The sequence below is a fragment of the Danio aesculapii genome, chromosome 13 (assembly GCF_903798145.1).
Source record: "Danio aesculapii chromosome 13, fDanAes4.1, whole genome shotgun sequence".
NCBI lineage: Eukaryota > Metazoa > Chordata > Actinopteri > Cypriniformes > Danionidae > Danio > Danio aesculapii.
In genome coordinates, this window is record NC_079447.1 from 46,026,513 (window position 1) to 46,049,470 (window position 22,958).

Here is a 22,958-nt window from a genome sequence, read left to right on the forward strand (position 1 = left end):
ATTCGATGTTTTTTAAACACTCCAACACCTCCATGCTGCAGCTTGCAAATGTGTCACACTGCATAACACAAAAGTGATGGCGACTGCGAGAGAACAACAGGGTTACAGCCAATTTTTAAAAGTGTACTTTTATTTGATTTAAATATTACTTGTTTGTCTTTTGTTTTGTTACTTAATTTGTTGGTTGTGAATGTCATAAAGGCAATGTAAATGGCAGTACACCAAAATAAAGAAGTGTATCACAATGAAATGTATGACGTGGTCACAGTTTCTGACAACTTCATACATTTTTGGTGGGAAATAATTGTTTAAATTTAGTTATGATTTAGTTTTAGCATAACATTAGTTCAGGTAGGACATCTCAGTCAAGCTTGCATCAGCTGGCAATCACTTGTTCAGGACGTGTACCAATCTGGTTCCGATATCTGTCACAGTGGTCTATTTAAATGATACATTCCCTCTCTCTTCAGCATTTGGCTGCTCATCAATTCTACACTGCCTCCACCATCTCCAACTCCTCCTAACTTATTTCTGATATCTGTACAATGTATTAGCCAAGTATTTGGTAATCAGCCTCATGTCTCATTAACTCATAATCAATATTTTTTATGAACACTTATGAGTTTTGTTTTGTTGCGTTACCCCATGAGAGTTGACTTGCTTCTGCTCTCCCTACTCTGTCCATTCATGCCTGCATAGATGGACGAGTAGAGTTTTGCCCAGAACAAAACCATCCACCTTATTCCACCTGGGGATACTTATCCCAAGACTTCTAGAAATCGTGCAGCATCATTAATGTAATCCAAAACCTGTGAAGAGATGATGCCAACCCTCGGGGACCTCAAGGACAACACATATGAAGTGATGATGCCAACTATAGATGACTTCTAGTGGTCTCTATAAAGCTGGACCAGGCCGTATACTGAGCAAATGCTGTGGTGGTCACGGAGGAGTGGAGAGCATGAGACTGATTCCTGGAAGTGGAAGTGACAGACGAGTCTTTACATTCATCCCGATGGCCAGCCTGAACACCTGCCGGTAATATACTTACACCTGAAGCTTCTCCACGATGGATGTCCAGCTTTCTCCAGACTCCGACACCTAGATTGCAGCTCTGCACAAGAAGTTTGTCCAGAGGAGAAATGGTCATTCCCAACCGAGCCTGGTTTCTCTCAAGGTTTTTTTTCCTTCACTTTCGTCAATTGGTGAAGTATATTGCTCGCAACTGGCTTGCTTGGTTTGGGACTTGTGGAGTTGCTCATTGATGGATTTACTCTTCAGTGTTTGGACTTTCAGCAGTGAAAATTAAACCACTCTGAACTGAAATAAACTGAACTTCAACTCTGAAAACTGGACTGACAGTTTCAATTTACTATAACATTTATGTTAAGCTGCTTTGGCACAATCTACATTGTAAAAGCGCTATAGAAATAAAGATGAATATCCCAACCAAGATGAAAACCATCCCACCAGCATTAACTGCATGCCTAATATAACTATATATTTCATGAAGTGATTCTGACTGAAATGGGAGTGGAATGAAGTGTTTATATCCATGGTAGCTCAAAGGTTTTTATGGAGACAAAACGAACTCCCCCAAAAATTCACTTGGTAAGCTTTTGTAAACTGCAAGAATTAACTAAAAAAGAACATTGTTTTGGCCAGATTTTGTTTAAAATGGCGTAATTTCTTGTTAGCACTGCCACCTCACAGCACGAAGGTCGCTGTTTAGATTCCCAGTTGGGCCAGTAGGCATTTCTGTGTGGAGTTTGGATTGTCTCCCTGTGCACATGTGGATTTCCTCCAGGTGCTCTGGTTTCCCTCACAGTGCAAAGACACATGATTTTGGATATATTGGATAAAAACTAAAATTAGAATTTGAAAGATAGTGTATGGGTGTTTCCCAGTGCTGGGTTGCAGCTGGAAGGGCATCCATCTCATAAAACATTTGCCAGAGTAATTGGCTGCTTATTCCACTGTGGCAACCCCTGATAAATCAGGGACTAAGCTGAAGGACAGTGAATGATGGCATTATTTCAGCTCATTGTTTGATTTCATTTGAAGTATACCGGGGCCTCTAGAGAATAATCACTGGGACAGTGACAAGGATCAAATGCATGGCACAGCTTGAACTTCTATTTAAAAAAGTAGATTTCGCACAGAACCTTCACACTGCTACTCAATCGGAGCATTTAAGACGATCACCTTTAGCTGCCCTCACTCTGTACTATTTCAAACAATGCCATCCTGCAGTAATATCCCGTGTAAAGACCTTACTCACTTTTCTCTCACCTACCTTTGCTCTTCTGATAGTACATCATCAATCACACACTAATGAAACCTTGTTTTTAATACAATATAACACTATGACTGTGCTACAAAACCAAGGGAGCAGCTCTTCTGTCAGAAACCTATGTAAGAAGCACACCGTTTGATACAGTATGCAAAGTAAAACGGTACCTCACAAGTGAGGGATTACTAGTCAACTTACATTATGAAGAAAATTGTGTTATTCGCGTTGCAGATCTGACTCTCAAAAACTGAAATCAACAGAATTTTCTATTTGTGTAGCATGTTGCTAAGCTAATCGAGTGAATTCTGCAAGGATTTCCTCTAACCCGCAGTAAGACGATTAGACAAAAGCCCTATAGACTGATTTCACGCGGCCGCCATTTTTAAAAGCGAAATCGAGGCTGCGGTGGAAGTAACCCGGAAGTATCATTGGGAGTTACATTGGAACGTTGTGTACTTGGCTGTATATCTTATCAGCGAAGAGAAAGTGACACAAAATTATCATTTCACTGCCTTCCAAGTGACCCGAAGGTCCGTTCTGAATGAATGGTGAAAATAAAAAATTTCAGAGGTCATTTTCAGCTAAGTTAAGGGAAATGGCACTAGTTAGCTAACGTTTTCTTTCCCAAACACACGTTTTAGACGCCTTTTATCAAACTCGAGTTAATATACTGATTCTTTAACTATATTAGACTCGTCACCATACTGAATTAAAAGAAAAACCCTCAATTTCCCGCTAACATTTAAGGCACTGTTGATGGCTTTCTTAAAATAGCGCTGATTCGCCATTGTGTTCACGTGCTCAACAGAAATGCTGGTGATTGGCCGAGAAGGTCATCAGTTCACCCTCCGCTGTTTACCAAGCACAAACACAGACGAGCGATCTGCTTTATGACTCGACTGATCTTCATGGCTGCTTCGCGCTCCAGTCTCCGTGTATCTGTGTTTGGACTGGGTGAAGGGCGGTAAACTGAGTGCAAACACAGATACACGGAGACTGGAGCCCGAAGCAGCCATGAAGATCAGTCGAGTCATCTGCGCTCAGCGGCGCTTCAATGTTAGCGGGAAATAGACAGATTTTAAAACTTCAGTACCTGGACAACACTATTACACACAACACGAGTATGTGTTACCAACACAATCTCACGGCAATTCGTAACTTTTTGATTTAGTGGCTAATTCGTACGAATTCATACGATCTAATTCGTACAATTTAGTATGATTTGCTCATCCCCCAATAACGGTTGGGTTTAGGGGTGGGGTTAGGTGCCACGGCTCCTTTTTAAAATCGTACAATTTTGTACGACTGAACTCGTACGAATTCGTACGAATTAGCCATTAAACTGACAAAACGTAAAATACTTAAGTTTTCTCGTGAGATCAGGCTGGTGTTACAGAGGACTGCAGTGTTTTATCGCTCGCCGGGTTACACAGACTGAAGCAGGGAAGCGTCCCCACGGTGTTTACCTGCTGCCATGAACTGAAGCCTAGGAGGACACTTGAGCATATTACTCTTAAAGAGATTATGATGTTATTTGATGCTAAATTGCTTTTAATTGTTTAAATTAAACTTAACTGAATGATAATAAAGTGATGTTTACACCATTTCTGCATTTTGAAATCTCAGCAACAGCTGGAGGTTTGTATTCCACAGCATGTTACTGCAATGTTTACAGTGCTGGTCATACACTTCCGGGTTTCTTCCCACCGCAGCCTCCCTTTGGTTCTTTAAAATGGCGGCCGCGTGAAATAAGCGTATACCCATGGTGATGACATCAGCAAAGCCAGAGAGTTGTATAGCATGAAAAGAACATTATTCTGACTATTGGGAAAGTTTTATAATGTGTGGGCAATAAAATACTGACTTAAATGACAGATTTTTATCAATTCGTTGTTTTTACCTAATGACACATTTATAGGAACACCCACCAGAAAGACAATGTAAAGCTTCCCTCCATTGACTATCAGATTTATTAAGTATGAATAAAAATATGCAGAAATAAATGAATTGAAAATGAAAAAGTCTCTTTTGTTGCATTTTCTTACAGAATACCATTATAAGAAGCCCCTTAATGTACGATTTAGTATGCTTCATTCATTTTCTGGGCTCATTTTCATGCAAGTATTCATTATGCCTCATCAAAAAGGTTGATAATGAATTTGATCATCTAATATCTTAGTACACCAAGGGAAATTAAGTATGTCCCACTGATTTTAGTGATATATCGGTCTTGAAACAGATCTGTTTTGTGGATGTTTTGCCCACAATGATTCTGCTTCAGCCAGAGACTGAGTACTATAAGTAATTTTATATTGACTAGATTGTATTTCTAATTCTTGCATACTTGTTATTTTTAAAATTATAATTTTTTGTCACAATGCATCATGGAACTGCCATCACTGGCTAAAAAAAGATTTCTCACAACAGCCTTCACACTTGTGCTAAAATTAACATAACATTTTGGAAGAGAGTCAGAATGTAGTGATAATTACCAACACACTCAGGTTGCATCCCACTCCATGTTAAATTTTCTAAACACGTTCTCGTTGTTGAGCCGAGGATGTGATAGTTTTTCCGACATCTGAAGAAAATTTTGCTTCCGACCTGAAAGAAGAGGGTTGTGTTATTCAGAATGAAACGCTGAAACCAAAGTTGTAAAACCTGTAATTCAATGAACTCAAGAAGAAGAAATGGTTGAATATCTTCTCACCTCAAATCCCTGAGCCTGGACAGGAATTCCATAGGCTGGGGTGCCGGGATCCTTACATGCACTGTTGGTTGAATCTATAGGTACATATTTATAGTACATTTTAAAATCTATGATTACAATGTATAGTAACACATTCCAATAAGGAGCTGTTAGTCCAGATTTATCATTGCCTTACCTAACAACCTTAATCAAGTTAGTTATTTTTGAGAATAATAAACTGAAAAGTATGTCATCACTTGTCACAACTTGTCACAAAACAATTGGACTTTCATCCTTCTTTTGAACACCAAAGACAGTATTTTGAAAAATGTTGGAAACCACTTGCCATTGACTTGTAAAGCCTTCCTACTATGGAAGTCATTGGTTATATGTTTCTAACATACTTCAAAATATTCAAAATATTCTTTTGAGTTCTCTTAAATATATGGAACCACTTGAGTGGAACCACGGGTGAGTAAATAGTGAGTCAAATTATCTTTAATGCAACCCAGGCTCATTCTGACAATGATATATACATTCATATCTATAATGCTATATACATTTATGGAGAGAGCCAAATATGTATGTCCCAGGAGGTAATTTTTTTTTTTAGTTCTTGTTTTCGCAAATCTACCAGAGGCCACTGTGTATGCTTGTTGAGATCTCAAATTTCTCTCACGAGTGCCATTCGCACCTGTTGTTCCCGTATACATCCACCAGAGGCCGCTGTTGACTCACTGACTGACCGATCGACTGACCCATCCTCCTCCTTCTCAAACTCAATCAATGGTGTTTTAAAAAGCACAAATTTACCCACCCACCACCCTCCCTAACCCCAACCAAGAGTTTTAAAAAGCAATCCAGAAAAAGAAAAGCCCTCGTGGCAGCCTGGTTTTTACTACATTTTCAGATTTTACCACACTCTCACCCTGTTATTCACTTGTTTATTTTATTTTTTGGTTTTTGTTTGTGTCTTAATTCCTGGAACAGTTCTTTGCTAGACTCAAACCCCGTCATCGTGACCAACTCTCTGGGTCTCAAGTCTGCTGATCTACATGGCAAGTTAACTGGAAAAACTGGTAACAGCAGAAAAGCCGTCCATACGGAGATAAGTAGTCAGCTGGTAAGCGCGAAAAGGAACGTCATACCACCCCGTAGTGTTCGTTTTAAAGATGAAAGGGAGCCATACGTACTTCTGGCTACATAATTTGCGATCATCAGAAATGTATATAGGGCTACGTTTTCAGAATGAGCCTATGTTGCTTTAATGATATCAATCTGTTCATTAATTCCCAAGCAGTTTTCCACCAAGAAAACCCAAAGTGCTGAAATATAATAGGGTAAACTGGCAGTGGGCAGGTTATAGAGACCAAAACAAAGACAAGTATTCCCATGCATATTTTCAAAAGAGAATAACTGACTTAGGCATTGTTTTTCAAATAAATAAGTATGTTCACTTAGCACATTTCTCAAAAATCTGGAAACTTATTATGGCATTTTCATGATTTAGAAGAGTCAAAAACTTCACATGAAACTGATTTATTCTTAAATTATTTACAGCCAGAACATTTGCAGGTATATATATGAGCAATATCACACAAGTAGCAGTGTCATATAACGCCATATCACGCTGCTCCAAGTGTGATATTGCATTTATACAACAGTCCCACGGCATAATCGTGTATATAATAAAGAAAATCAACATGGAGAGTCTAAAAATTTGTACAAGGACATACTTCCACCATTAATTCAGATCTGCAGCTGATGTCAGAACAGCAGAAACCGTTGCTAATTTACAAACGTGACATCAGAGCTAGTGTTTGAATGATTCTCTAGCATAATGTCTAAAGTGATGACAAAACAGGTGATTTTGCAGACATTTTAACATTATAAGGCTGAACATAATGAAATGCCATCAGTCTGCAGAGATTTCCCAGTATTTCTTTGTTGCAATCCGAATCTTAAAACAATTAGCCCCAAAAAAGCCAAAGCAAAGTACTTTTGGTATTTACTATGATTACTATGGTGTCAATACAGCACTACAACATACAAAAGAGAGAGCTCAACTTAGAGAGAGATCAACTTACCTGTTCTATAATGATTTGATCAGCTGTAGTTTGAAATTATGCGGAGTTTTCCTCCCCTAAAGGCTTATTATGTGGCCTCTGTCGCCATCTTTTGGCGGAACATCAATTGTCTTTACTCTGTTCAATGTGAAATTTTCACAGTATGTCTGATAATATTTTTTCTTCTGGAGAAAGTCTTATTTGTTTTATTTCGGCTAGAATAAAAGCAGTTTTTATTTTTTTTAAATCCATTTTAAGGTCAATATTATTAGCCCCTTTAAGCTAATTTTTTTTTTTGATAGTCTACAGAACAAACCATCGTTATACAATAACTTGCCTAATTACCATAACCTGCCTAGTTAACCTAATTAACCTAGTTAAGCCTTTAGATGTCACTTTAAGCTGTATAGAAATGTCTTAAAAAAAGATCTAGTAAAATATTATTTACTGTCATCATGACAAAGATAAAATAAACCAGTTATTAGAAATGAGTTATTAAAACTATTATGTTTAGAAATGTGTTTCTTCTCTCTCTCTATATATATAAAATGTAGCCATGCATTTCTACAGTGTTGTTTTCTTTTTCTTCAAGGTACATAGAGACTCACCAATGCAAGAAGGCTGAAATCCACTCCAGGAAGCGTCTGCTTCACAAAGTCTTCTTGAAGAGCCCACCAGCAGGTACGGAGGTCTGCAGTGGAATGTCACTTCTGATTTATAGGTGAACTGCCGGCCCTCCATGTAGCCCTCTGCAGGGGTCCCTGGATCTCCACACAGCACAGCTATAAAAGACATAAGTCAAAAAATTATTGCACCAGATCTCACTTTATCAGTGTCTCACTTCAGCTACTTTCTTCTCAAGAACACCATTTAGTATTAAAATCTGTTGCTGTGCTTGAAAATGACAAATTGCAACAGTCAAAAAGAACAAACACTAATAGAAAGTGCTTTAATCACACATTTAATCACATTCCAGAAGTCATACTGTTATAATAGTGCTCTTTGTTTATATCATTATTGGTTTCACTTGTTTGAGGCTTCTTTTTAAGACATTTAGCTGTCAGAGTCAACAAACAGATGACCTGATAAAGATCCAATGCAACATTGTGGAAATAAACAGGTCAAAAACAAACTATTATTAGTCGGTGCCAATGGCGTAGTGGAAAGTGCACTGACACATGCACTCCGGTGTTCACGGCAACCTGAGTTCGATTCCCGCCTCGAGGTCCTATGCTGATCCTTCCCCTCTCTCTGCTCCCCACACTTTCCAGTCAATTATCTCAACTGTCCTGTCAAATAAAGGTGAAAACCCCTAAAAAAATAAATATATGAAAAAAGATGAGGGGGATCTTATAAGTAGAGGAAGATGATTCCTTTAAATAGCTGACACTGAGGTGGCAGAGCATTTGAAAGTTTCAGCATGGACTGCATGTATAGGGTGATCGACCAGTGGCTGCCTTATATGCTAGGACAAATGTTTGAACTTGATTCTAGCAGGTACGAGGAGCCAGAGGTGTGATATGGAAGAAGGCTGAATATCAACTAGTTTGCAGTATTCATGCTGAGCTGCATAGTGAGGTACTGTATGTACTGTCGGGGGAGACCAGGACTAACTTTTTCAAAAAGCAAAGCATATTTTCAGACCAAGTTGACAAACTCTATATTAAATTAAGCATTAATTGTGCATTAATGATGTAATCAATTATACAGTGTTCAGCAAATTGAGTACACCCCATTTTGAAAATAAACATTTTTATCCATTTCTAAAAACTACATTTTATTTATTTATAATTTTTTTGCTTGATTTTGTCTCTTTTTAAAATTTTTATTTAATATTTTTTTATAACATGTAAATTTGGGTGTACTAGTTTTGGACCATTATCGTAAGTTATTTTGTTAGATAAGCTCCAGATTTGGCTTCAGTACTTAATAATCTAATGTATATGTACAAAAATAATATTGTATAGCTTCCTATTAAAAATATGAATTTAAAAGATAGATTTGTGAGGGTGTACTTATATTTGCTGAGCACTGTACGTATACAATAAAAAGTGATGGGTCAAATCAGTAATCTATTAAGGTAAAAAAAAGATTATTTTCTTTTTTAAGATGCAACTAGTTGAAGTATTTATAATAAATAATAATAATAATAATAATTATTATTATTATTATAATAAATTTTTTTACAGTGTAGTCTAAGTATAGTAATAAGTTAAAATGACAACCTAGCATTTAAAATCAGTTAGTTCTCAGAACTTTCACTTTCAAAGTATTGCAAAATCATAGTTGATGCTTGTCTGAATATGTACTGTTATAAGAACACTATTTTATTTATGTTACCAAATGTGTTACAAATATAATACTGATTTTTTTAAATTGACAAAAAGAAATACATTTAAATTAAAAAAAAGTTTGTAATTGAAGATAGCTTGTTAAAAAGTGATTAGTTCATTTAATATGTGCATTAAAAGTGACTAGTTGACTTCACATAGAAAAGTGAGTAAGCCCATTGCAATTTGAAACTGTTAAGCTGACTTAATTTTTACTGTATTTTTATAATCATGCACAGAGTTAATTTACTCAATACTTTCAATGGAATAGGCTTACTCATTGACAACATATAGTCACATGGCAGCTGGACAACTTAGCATTTAAATGAGTTAAATGTAGTTCTCAGAACTTTTATTTTAAAACTACACTGAAAACAAAATGTCTGCAAAATCCAAACAATTTATATGTGCTGAATTTAAACAAATTAAATTTAGCAATGTTCAACTTCATTTGTTTGTTTAAAATCAGCACAAGTAAATTGTTTACAACCACTTAACTTAAAAAAAAAAAATCCAAGGAATCATCTTTGAATATTTTTTCAGTGTATTGCAAAGTCTTAGTTGATGCTTTTCTGAATATATACTTTTATAAGCATGCTATTGTATTTATATGTTACCAAATATGTTTGACAAAATTAAATAAATTAAAATTTTAAAACAATAATAATAATAATTTGTGAAAAGTGATTATTTACTTTAAAAAGGGCATTACAAGCGATAAGTTTACCATAAAATGAGTAACTAATTAGCAGTTGTAACTTGAATCTGTTAAGCTGACTTAATTTTTATAATTATCCACACAGTTAATTTACTTATAGACAACATATAATCACATGGCAACTGGACAACCTAGCATTTTTAATGATTTAAGTAAAGTTCTCTTCAAAATCTTACTAATGATTGTCTGAATGTGCTGTTATAATAATGCTATTTTTTTATGTTACCAAACTAATTACAAGAACGATATAGATTTTTAATAAAATTGACAAAAAAAAGTTTAATCTAATTGAAGATAGTCTGGTAAAAAGCAATTAGTTACTTTAAAAAGTTCAATAAAAGTGACAAGTTGACTCTACTTGAGTAATGTGAGTTAAGGCTCGTACACACCGGGATGCTTATCGTTTGCGTTTATCGTCAGCGTTTTTCGAGATGTTTTTCTGGATTCAAACCCAAGCGATTTTTACTGGCGTTAGAGCAGAAGAGTATGCAAAATCACTCCTTGATGTTAGATGGCACTACACAACTTTAAGCGTCTGACACCCGCTTGTAACACAGAAGAAGAAGAGAGAAAGTTGACACGCTTGTTAAAATTCGAACAAGCATGGATGGTTCAAGTAGCAGCTCCAGCTCTAGCGATAAAGAAATGATTCTTGTTCACCAGTGCAATAAGCAGCTCCACAATCATATCACCTCTGGGGATCTTCAACGTGCGCTCGCATTGACAGTTTTGCGCTTGAGCGCCTCCAAGTGCTATTTACTGTAACTTCAGCAGCTCTGTGCACGTGAACAAAAGGGCCAATCTGATTGGTGGAGACGTTTTTTTTTTTTTTTTTACAACTTTCATCTACATTTAAAGAACAGAGCACAAATAATAAAATAAATAAAATAGTAATACAAAAAGATACACTTAATCCATAGAATAGACACACAAACACAACTAAAAGAAAGAAAAAAAGAAAAAAAAACAAAAAACAAAACATTTATTCTATTAATTCTATTCTAATCACTTCTATTAATTAAATATTTTTCAATAAACTTGTTTTTTGTTTGTCTTATGCCACATTTTCATAGTAGCAACTTTAAAGATTTACAGTATAACCAAAATTCCTTTTGGAAAACTAAAAATAGTGGATTAGTTTTAAGGCACATGCATTTTGGAATATAAAATTTCCCCAAAATTAGAATATTGTTTAATACAAATTAAATAATAATATCTATCCCCAATTAACCAAAGAAAATATCATTTTTAGAAAATTAGGAGGACAACTGGAGAGGAAATCTTTAACCACTCGAATAAATCAGACCAGAAGGTTCAGCTATATAAACATTCAAAAAATAAATGTGCAGTCGGTTCAATGTCAAACTCACAGAATGTACAATTGTTGTGATCAAAATAAAATCTATGTCTAAGAAACTCTGAAGATGGGTAAATATCATTGAATTTTTTCAAATGTACTTCTTTAGCTTTGGGAGGTATTGTTAAGGGAAGAAACATTGTTTTTAATGCGATCATAGAGCTCTTGGAAAAAAGAAAAGACACCTTATTTCTATTAGCTTGTATTGGAAATTTATCTTGGGTTAATATAAATCTTTTTATTTTATTAGGTATTTCACTCAGAATAAAATCTTTTATCAACAAATAAGGCAGATGAAGTGTGTAATTTATATTGGTAACCACATTACTAACCGTCGTTAAAACAAGAAAACGAGCATGAGGCGTTTCTTTAAAAATGACGCTTTTACGGCTGGCGCTTTGTGCGTTGGTGTGCACGATCACATTGGCGCCCTTTATTTAGTCACGAGGTGTTAAACGTCGATGGAAAACACGAGAAAAAAAAGCGTCCCGGTGTGCACAGTCCTCAAGCCCTCTGTAACTGGGAACTGTTTAGCTGATTGAAGTAAATTTTTATAATTATGCACAAAATCATTCATTTTTTTATCAGGTTGGTCCATTTATTCATCAGGGGTCACCACAGTGGAATGAAGCACCAACTTATCCAGCATATATATGCAACCCAGTACTGGGAAACATCCATACACACTCATTCACACACATACACTATACGACCAATTTCATTCATTCATTCAATCATTTTCTTTTCGGATTAGTCCCTTTATCAATCTGGGGTCGCCACAGCGGAATGGACCGCCAACTTATCCAGCATATGTTTTATGCAGTGGATGCCCTTCCAGCTGCAACCCATCACTGGGAAACAACCACACAAACTCATTATCACTTATAGACTACAGACAATTTAGCTTACCCAATTCACCTGTACCACATGTCTTTGGACTTGTGGGGGAAACCACGCGAACGCGTGGAGAACATGCAAACTCCTCACAGAAATGCCAACTGAGCCAGCTGAAGCTCAAAACCCGCGACCTTCTTGCTGTGAGGCGACAGCACTGCCTACTGTGCCACCGCGTTGCCACGACCAATTTAGTTTATCCAATTCACCTATAGCGCATGTCTTTGGACTGTGGGGGAAACCAGAGCACTCGGAGGAAACCCACGCCAACACGGGGAGAACATGCAAACTCCACATAGAAATGCCAGGACTCGAACCTGCAACCTTCTTGCTGTGAGGCAGCAGTGCTAACCACTGAGCCAACTGCACAAAATCAATATACTTAATAATTTTAGGTATTGGATTTCTTCTTCTTTTTTTTTTAAAGTAAACTAATCCCTTTAAAAACAACAGGTTTACTCACTTTAAGTAAAGTCAACAGCTTGCTTATTGCAGTGTAGCATATACAACCACTGCTGGGAAAAAAGAAAACAAGCACTTGTGTGATTTGCCTCAAAAGTTTTAGTCTTAGTGACATCTTTTCCCATGAGACAACTAGCCCTGTTCTCCACTATATAATAGCACTTTTTGACGTGGGTACTTATAATAGGTTTCTTTTCTTTTTTTTCCTAGCACTTTTAACAAGGGTTTTTTTTTTTGTAAGAGCTGACATTGTGTCAAAGGCTTACAATAAAAGCCAGAAGGATTTAACAGCAGACTCTGTGCATGCACCTTATACCTTTCACGCTGCATGCTGAAAAGCCAGGCTACTTGAGGGATCCATTTGTGATGTGTTGACACTTGTATTGAAAATGCCAAAACAGGTTTTATGATGTGTTGTAGCCGCGTTTCACACAATTTCACTCAAGCTATGAACTTTCCATCATAGTGACACAACACTCCAACCACATCAACAGCAGCCACTGAAGATACCGTGGGCCCATATATATGAACAAAGTGCTGGGCGGTATTGTGGTATATATGCTGTAATTCTTTTATTTCCCTCACTGTTTCCTTCCATCCGTGAACCACTTTTACAGACAATGTTTTCATATTTTACATAACTGTATAAAAGAAAGCCCAAACACAGCAGGCCAATGCCTGGCTTAGATTTGCATTAACAGAACGTTCTTTCCAAGATTTTTGACTAATGAAAGCACCACTGTGATGTGAAGAGGAGAACCTGTGGCCAAATCTACAGGACCAGACTGATGGAAGCACAGATCCCTAGTAGAAATGTGATATATGCAAATATATGCAAATGACATATGTGGCATTCTAATTCATATGGATTTCACACATTTAAAATATGTCATTCATGTCAAGATATTGCAAAATTTTTTCTTTTTTTAACCATTAAAATGACAAATATGTACATTTATTTTAGGTAAATATATTACCTATTATGTTTATATATTTTACCTAGAAATATACTACCTGCAATTTATAAAGGTGTCAATATTTGGCTGTATATGAACACACACAAACACCATATATATATATATATATATATATATATATATATATATATATATATATATATATATATATATATATATATATATATATATATATATATATATATATATATATATATATATATATGTGTGTGTGTGTACGTGTTTTTGTGACATAACAGGACACAAATCTGTATAATGACATAGGTATGACACAGGTATTACAAAAACAGGGTGAAATATGAGGACATTGTTGGCGTCCTCATTTCTCAAAATGCTTAGAAATTCCACAGGATGAGTTTAATCAGAGAGTAAACACACAGTCTCCTGTGAGGGTTGGGTTTAGGGGTAGGGTGGGGTGAGGGCAATACAATATACGGTTTGTTCTGCATAAAATGAATGGAAACCTATGTAATGTACCCACTTTTCACAAAAACAAACGTGTGTGTGTGTGCGCATGTGTGCGCGTGTGTGTGTGTGTGTGTGTGTGTGTGTGTGTGTGTGTGTGAAGAGTTCAGATGCAAATCTCTCTAAATCCATCAGACCTCTTTTCTGAATGAGCATTTTCTATCAGGTTCCTCTGATCAGGTTCAGAAGTTTCATTTTATATATAATGATACGGTTATTAGCTAGTATGTTTTTCAAAAATGTCACTTTAGATAATGCTTTGGTTTTTAAGAAGGTGGATTTTCCTTTCCATCAAAACCAGCTAAATCCACTTGTGCTTTTTTTGCAAAAACCTCTAAATCCACCTATTGGGACAAGACATTGTAATTAGTTGAAAATTACTAAAGGTGCAATTAAATTAATTTACCAAACATAAAACACATACACAAACCGACTAAAATTAAAAATACAGCTATCAAGTAAGTGGCGGTTCATTCCGCTGTGGTGACCCCTGATGAACCAGTGACTAGGCAGAAGGAAATTTAATGAATAAAGTCTGACAAATGCATTAATCAATAACATTAAAACTGACATTAATACAATTGTAAAGATCAGTTGTCATTTCTGATATTTGGTATTTAAATTTAATGTGAGTACAACAATGTAAACATTGCAAATCAAGCTTGTTAGATTCAAATAATGTAGCGTAAAATCATCGTGAAACATCAATATCTGTGCATTGTCCATTAATAAAAAAGCTTATCAGGTCATATGAAGTCATTTAAATAATGTATAATTTTATACATTTTATTTATCTTTTATAAAATAGCTTAGGCTACATTAAAACACAAGGTCTACTGGACAAAAATAGAATCTCTCTCAGACAATTTTAGAAGCTGTCATTCATTCATTCTCACCATACTCAAGGTCTTGGTCTCTTTTTGTCTCTTGTTTATCCTCCTGGCATTGATGTGGGATAAAAGAATAGATAAAAGAATCTTAACTTTGTCTTTCGTGAAATGGAGTTGCCGTTTAATGGATAGTAAATCTGACTCATTCAAAGTAGCGTTGCTGCGCAAAAACACGCTATGAATGCATGTTACACTACCGAGTGTACAGTGTGTTTTATAGTGTATTTTATAGTGTTTTATAGAGTGTTGCTGTTGATATTGGTATAATTTGAATATTAGTGTGTTTTCTTTTTTCTTATAATGTTTTGAGGTAAGGGGAGTTTTCATTTGCCATCCACTGACAGTAGGACAGGTTTATGAAGTTCATCGAACTCCATCTTTTAAAATCTACTTCTGAATCAGAATAAAACAGTCTCCTCATAAAGCCAGCTTATCAGCACCCTGCTACATTGAAAACATATGATTTGATTTGCGCCTTCTGATTGGTTCTCGGGATATAGGAGCTTTTGCTGTCAAATAGGCAAGTGGCGTTTAGAGGCTTTTGCCAACAAACTGACTGTTATTTCTGAATGCTCTGACGATGTGATTTAGAAGATTTAAATAAACAATATTTGTTGAACATGTACTACGTGCCTAAAGCTTTCGGTCAGTGTTATTAGCAAATTTTTGGCAGTGGCATTTAGCGGCTTTTGCATCTGAACCCCTGATATATATATATATATATATATATATATATATATATATATATATATATATATATATATATACATATATATATATATATATAGTTTTCCTTTTTAAATATTTCCCAAATTATGTTTAACAGAGCAGGTGAATTTTTACAGTATGTCTGATAATATTTTTTCTTCTAGAGAAAGTCTTATTTGTTTTATTTTGGCTAGAATAAAAGCAGTTTTAAATTTTTTTAAATCCATTTTAAGGTCAAAATTATTAACCCCTTTTGGGGCTGAACACGCTTTTACAATCCAAAAAGCGAGATGCACCACACTGCCTTTTTTGTTGACAAGAAAAAATAAATCGTTGCTAGGCAACGTCTGAATCAGCTGCATATTGTGCGAGAGTGTTGCTGTTGATATTGGTATCATTTGAATATTTAATAATTTTGTGATACTGAAGATTTGTGAAGTCATACAACTCCAGATAACTTAAAACAGCAACCACAAGTCTCTCCTCCATCTTCAAAAGTCTCCATAGTTGTCTTGACAACACAAACACTGCAGCCAAACACTGCTTTCATTGTTGAAGAATGAAAAAGACGTGACTGACGTAATGCACTTTTTCCGCTCAGAGTGGACATTTTTTCAGCTGCGAGCGCAAGGTGCACAATGGCAAAAACATGAGTTGCAGCAGGTGGTTAAAACGTGAGGCACGCAGTGCGTATAGGCAACGCACAAAACGCTTGTGGCCATTAGTAAATCATTCAAAAAAGGCGCCTCTCAATGCAAAAAGCATGTTCGGTGTGATTGGCCCCTAAAGCTATTTTTTTTTTCAATCGTCTACAGAACAAACCATCATTATACAATAACTTGCCTAATTATGCTAACCTGCCTAGTTAACCTAATTAACCTAGTTAAGCCTTTAAATGTCACTTTAAGCTGTGTAGAAGTGTCCTGAAAAATGTCTAGTCAAATATTACTTACTGTCATCATGACAAAGATAAAATAATTCAGTTATTAGAAATGAGTTATTAAAACTATTATGTTGGGTGGGGGTGGGGGGTTGTATGTGGGGGAGTAATAATTCTGACTTCACCTGTATATATGTGATATGGTTGAAAAAATGTAAACAGTATTTTTTTTCTGTATTTTGACAAATATGACATTTTATATATAGTATGTGAAATCCAAATGTAATTCGCATATGTTGCCATATATCATGATATATATCAGCATACCATATGGGGACCTGCAGTGAGAAACACTTTTGTTAACTTTACTATTCTGTTTTTTGTTTGTTTATTTATTTATATATTTTTACAGTAAATCTACATTATGATTGAATGAATAAAAGTTGATTCCACTGTCTGTACTTCCCTCTACACTTATGTATAAACAATAATGAAACTTGTATCATATATTATAAACAACAATATTTAATGATTGTTAATTGAATTGATGTGCATCGTGTGCTAGTGACCTAAAGTAATGTTCCTGTGGTATTTGAATGATAAAAGGATTATGTGAACCAATGATCCTGCAAATGCTAAGCTTGTCTAAAGAAATGAACACAACATGCAACGTTTTGAACACTGGTAGCCTGCAATAAAAGTAGTGACTTGTGAGTTTTGTTTCTAGAGTTTTGAACACTGACATCAGGGTTCTGATAATAAACATATTAAGATATTAATATTCTAAATTTTTGACCATATCAAGACAAATAATAAAACCATTTGGTTTCAAAACTTAAATGGTGTGCCACAATTGTTTTCCTCAAACAGTTCGAGTTAAATAAACGTATCAGATTTTACAGTGTTTAAACTACAGAAGTTTTTTTTTTCTTTCTTTTTTTTCCCACTTTCCATATGAAAAAAAACTTCTATATTGTAAATAACACTGTAAAACCCAACAGTCAAGTTTATCAAATGAAATGAGTGTAGTTAACTCAAAATTTACTGAAAGTTAATTCTACTCATTTGAAAAGAGTTTTGAATTTAGAATTGAAGGTAATGAGTTAAATATATACCTCATTACTTTAACTTAAATGGAGTAAGTTCACAGTATTCATATATATTCAGTTTTTATCTTTAACTTGGGGGTTTTACAGTACTCAGTTGGTTTGAGTTCTCATTTATTGGGTTTACTCAAATGAATTAAGTTCACAGTACTCATTAAGATTAGTTTTTGAACTTAAATGGTTTGTTGCAATCGGTTTCCTCAAACCTTCACTTTTTGGGTTTTACAGTGCATCATTCTACAATTTCCTTCTGGACAGTGTTATAAAGTACATTAACACAAAACAAACTGTACTTATATCAATCACAGTCTACTTTCATTTTTAACCAAACGTGCCATTTACTGAAGCAAAACACCTTGTTTACATCCTTTTTTATTCATGGATGTGCTAATGGATTCAATTCTGTTTGATGTTAATGGAACAACACAGTACTTACGCAGACACTGAGGGATTTCACCACGCCATGTGCCATTCCCTTCACATGTGGCTATTCCTGGAGAGGATAACTGGTATCCTTCAAAGCAGCTGTAGGTAACACTTGAACCCCACTGCAGGTCGGACCCCTCCACTCGCCCATAGTGGATCGCTGGAGGTTGGCCACACATGATGACTGAAAAAACACCAACGCAACAAGGTCAGCATGTGGATATCACGATTTCACGATAATGATCATCCACAATATTGAAATTGTGCGTACTTCTAAATATCATGAATAGTTATTTATTACTCAAAAAGGATCCTATTATGTAAAAATCACATTTATGTGGGCTTTAAATACAATTGTGTGGCACATTCTGTAAATATAACCACCTTCTAATGGTAAAAATGTATTAATTTATGTTTTTTTATATTCATACTTGATAAAAACAGTCACTTTGAAACACTTGGATTGACTATCTCCTTTGTACATGTCATCACAGGGGTAAAGCCCCGCCCATTAGTGAAGATCTTTCCCTCATTAGCATAGGACGTCAGTCTTGTGTTTGAATCTGCCACTATGCTGACACATAGGCATTTGCAGCTCCACCCTCTTTTAAAAAGAGCACTATCTCATTTAAATTTAAAGTGACAGTCACCAAAATGGCACAATTAGGATCAAAGCCTAAAAAATGGCAGTTTAAAAGAGTTACAAAACACTATTTGTGGAGTATTTTAAGCTGAAACTTCACATACACACTCTAGGGACATCAGAGAGACTACATTTACATATTGTAAAAAGGGGCATGATAGGTCCCCTTTAAAGAGTGCTTTTTAAGAATATTCACATTGTATTTGCAGTGGTTTTCATAACAGCATCAAATGCTTGGAGACTCAATTGGTTTCTTCAAACATAAACATTTTCAAATGTTAATCTGGTCTACCACATGATGAAATATTGACAGAAAATTATGTGACTACTTATTGTATGTTAGCACTGAAAAATTAGGCTCCGATATGCAATAAGGCTCCAATAGTTCCAACAATAGCTCCAACAGTAGATATTTCAACTAAACTCATGATGAAAACTACAAAAAGGCTTTATCAATATTAGGCTATGCTAATTTCCTAGTTAAAGGGCACCTATTTTACCCCTTTGTAAGATTTTAAGATAAGTCTTTTGTGTCTCCAGAATGCGTCTGTAAAGTTTCAGCTCAAAACACCCATCAGATAATTTGTTATACCTTTCAGATTATTGGAACTTGCTGCTTTGAAACTAATGTATCTGTTTTTGTTGCCTGTGCCTTTAATGCTAGTTTTCCCCACCCACCGTTCCCTCAATCTTGTGCCCCAATCTATGTCTCGGCTGCGTCAGATAAACAGCACAGTGACAGACATGACATGTAATGTTTGTGAAAAATACTACAGTAAGAACTTTCCCAATGATTATTTGATGTATTTGTTGTGGAGTTAATTCAAGCCTTTCTACAATTATGAGGCACACACAATGTCATTACAAAGTGCGTTTAACCTTCACAGTTTTTGCACTGCAAAAAATGTAACAGCATACACTTTAATATCCACTGCTGTATGGATATCCGTTATGTTCATGTACAAAATAAACCTGATTTAACGTCTATAAACCGGGATTGACGCATTCTCTTTTATAATTGTACTGATACGCAGCTGTGGTGATAAAGAAGGTAAAATCGTTGTAATTTAAAAACATTTTAACTTTTAACCCCCAGGGGTCGAAGATCGCATATACGTGTTTTGACGAGTCTTCACCTCATAACACTGACTTAAATTACACTTTCAGTTTTGATCGTAGAGATAAGATCAATACATCAATCGAATCTGTTAGGTGTCTAGTTTTTATTGCATACACTCACAATGACAACAAACGTGTGTGATTTTGAAATAAGGATAATAAACAGTGTAGGCAATCTTGTCTTTTCGCTCTCCGTGAACTGTTTTTAGAAATGCGTCAGTAAAATGCACTGAAACTCCGCGAAAACAAAACACACAGACATGAGACACATATCTATAGAAAGCTTGAAGTGTCTACATTTAAATGCAGTGAGTGTATGTTGAAAACAAATATTGTTTGATAAAGTAATCAGTATGAAACCAACGCTATGTCTAGTTTCTCAGTCTGAGCTCATTAGAGTTAATGCTACCACGCCCACGAGGCTTTGTTATTACAATAGTCTGCATGAGACGCACGCAACATGTAGACTGTGTCAGGAAAACACGTCATTAAAATGAACTGAAACTCAGCAAATACTCAACAAAGCGGCATGAGAGATCTATAGAAAGCTTGATATGTCTAGCTTTGCATTAACCAATTCAAGTCGAAAATAAACAATCTCTTTTCATGTAATCCATAATGTAATATAATGTAAGAACTGATTCTCCTGTCGCCTCATTACAGTGAACATGATCCCGCCCTTAGTGAGTGCACTGTTGTTCTGACTTCAACTGTACATACATACATACATACTTACAGTTGAAGTCAGAATTATTAGCCCCCCTTTGATTTTTTGTTTCATTTTTAAATATTTCCTAAATTATGTGTAACAGAGCAAGGAAATGTTCACAGTATGTTTGATAATATTTTTTCTTCTGGAGCAAGTCTTATTTGTTTTATTTCGGCTTGAATAAAAGCAGTTTTTAATTTTTTTTAATGTAATTTTAAGGTCAAAATTATTAGCCCCTGTAGGCTATATTTGTTTTCGATAGTCTACAGAACAAACCATCGTTATACAATAACTTGCCTAATTACCCTATCCTGCCTAGTTAACCTAATTAACCTAGTTAAGCCTTTAAATGTCACTTTAAGCTGTACAGAAATGTCTTGAAAAATATCTAGTTAAATATTATTTACTGTCATCATGGCAAACATAAAATAAGTCAGTTATTAGAAATGAGTTATTAAAATGGTTGGAAATGTGTTGAAAAAATCTTCCCTCCGTTAAACAGAAATTGGGGAAGAAAATAAACAGGGGGGCTAATAATTCAGGGGGTTTAATGATTCTGACTTCAACTGTACATACATACATATATACATACATACATACATATAAACAGACATACATAACAATAAACTAAACTGTTGTTTCTATTTTTTAATTTTGATATACACCGACAGTTAAATAGACAGTTAAACTTCCTTCATTCAAATACCACATTGCTAACACAGTTCAAATTAAGAAAAGAAACAGGAAGGGATCTGTCTCTAAGATGTCTCCAAATGCGACACCACTTTCTTTCATGTTCCAACCACGGACAGAGAGACGTAAACGAATAGCGTACTACCAAGGGGCTTAGTGTTTATTGTCTCTCCTTGATTATTACACTCTGCTTACTAAAGGGAGCAAATGATGATTAAATGGGACTGTGCACTAAAAATCCCTTCAAATATCAAGCATCACATTTCATCTTGCGTCTAAAACCATATATATGATATTTTCTAGAAATGGTCGTGAGGAGGCTGAGCTGTCAGCATTGCACTACTCACTGATTTCATTCTGACATCTCGTAACATAGATCCTACACATTTCCTTGGAGTTCGCAAGTGAATAATCTTACATGCCAGGCAAGTAAAAAATAAATAAATAAAATAAAAGATCAAAAAACATCTGAAAGATTTTTGATGTTGGAATGCTAAGAAGCCCATAATATTAGTGTAACTTCTAAAAGCTCTCGCGATGCTGTTTGCAGAGCAGCCAAGAGAGAAAACGGAGATATCTTGCAGATTTGGAAGTGAAACTTACCTTTGCAGCTTGGTTTAGTCTGATTCCAAGTGCCATCTTTGCTGCATCGTAGTACAGATGAACCGGGGGGATCCATTTCATATCCAGGGTTACAGCGATAATGGACGGTTTTGTTAAATATGAACTCTTTTCCGATGTAAATTCCATTGGCGATTGGACCAGGATCTCCACAGCTGATAACTACAAAGACAGAGAACAAGCAAACTCAGATATTATTGACATCATGATATCATAATTCACTTAAATCGACTGAATGTTTATTTTAATTTTGTATTAATAACTATATATCTTAGTTTGTGTGAAACCTGTGTTTAAAAGAAGTCTAACAGACATCTAATATACATCTAAACATAGACAGCTAGGCTAAAACAAGGCTAAATTGGGGCTATCAATGAGAAGATGTCTGAGAATAGCCCAAAACTAGACTAGTCATCAAATACACAACAATGAATGACTACAAATATGGAACCTGTCTTATCTTTGTATTTGATGACTAGTTTTGGGCTATTCTTAGATAACTATTAGATTTTCACTGCCAGTTCAAATTTTCGTCTATATTTAGACGTCTATTTAACACAAAATTAATTGGTTGGAAACATTTTTATCCACAATGTTATAAATAAATAAATAAATCTAAATATATATATATATATATATATATATATATATATATATATATATATATATATATATATATATATATATATATATATATATATATATATATTTATAAATAACATGCACAATGTTGCAAATTTGATTATCATCCTACAAAGAGTAAAGAACCTTGAATCTGTCGTTATTGGATTATTTTCTCCTCTTACATCCCCCTTTTCTCTTTGCTGGTCTTTATATTTTACATTGGTACTAAATGTATTTAAATTTAATTTTGTTTCACTTTTCTTTTAAACACTAGAACTGTTAGTTTGT

The 22,958-nt window shown here is 35.1% G+C and overlaps 1 protein-coding gene across 1 annotated transcript in view; it reads right to left on the minus strand.

Annotated features, from left to right (window-relative positions):
* The window catches only part of LOC130239330 (CUB and sushi domain-containing protein 1-like), a 551,687-nt gene that overhangs the window by 16,176 nt on the left and 512,553 nt on the right, over positions 1–22,958 (minus strand). Inside the window, exons 51-55 of the mRNA XM_056470435.1 lie at positions 22,029–22,208; positions 18,272–18,445; positions 7,657–7,830; positions 5,004–5,077; positions 4,786–4,897 (exon numbers count right to left, since the gene is read on the minus strand). Coding sequence (XP_056326410.1) covers positions 4,786–4,897; positions 5,004–5,077; positions 7,657–7,830; positions 18,272–18,445; positions 22,029–22,208 — 714 coding nt within the window. The remainder of the gene's footprint in view (positions 1–4,785; positions 4,898–5,003; positions 5,078–7,656; positions 7,831–18,271; positions 18,446–22,028; positions 22,209–22,958) is intronic.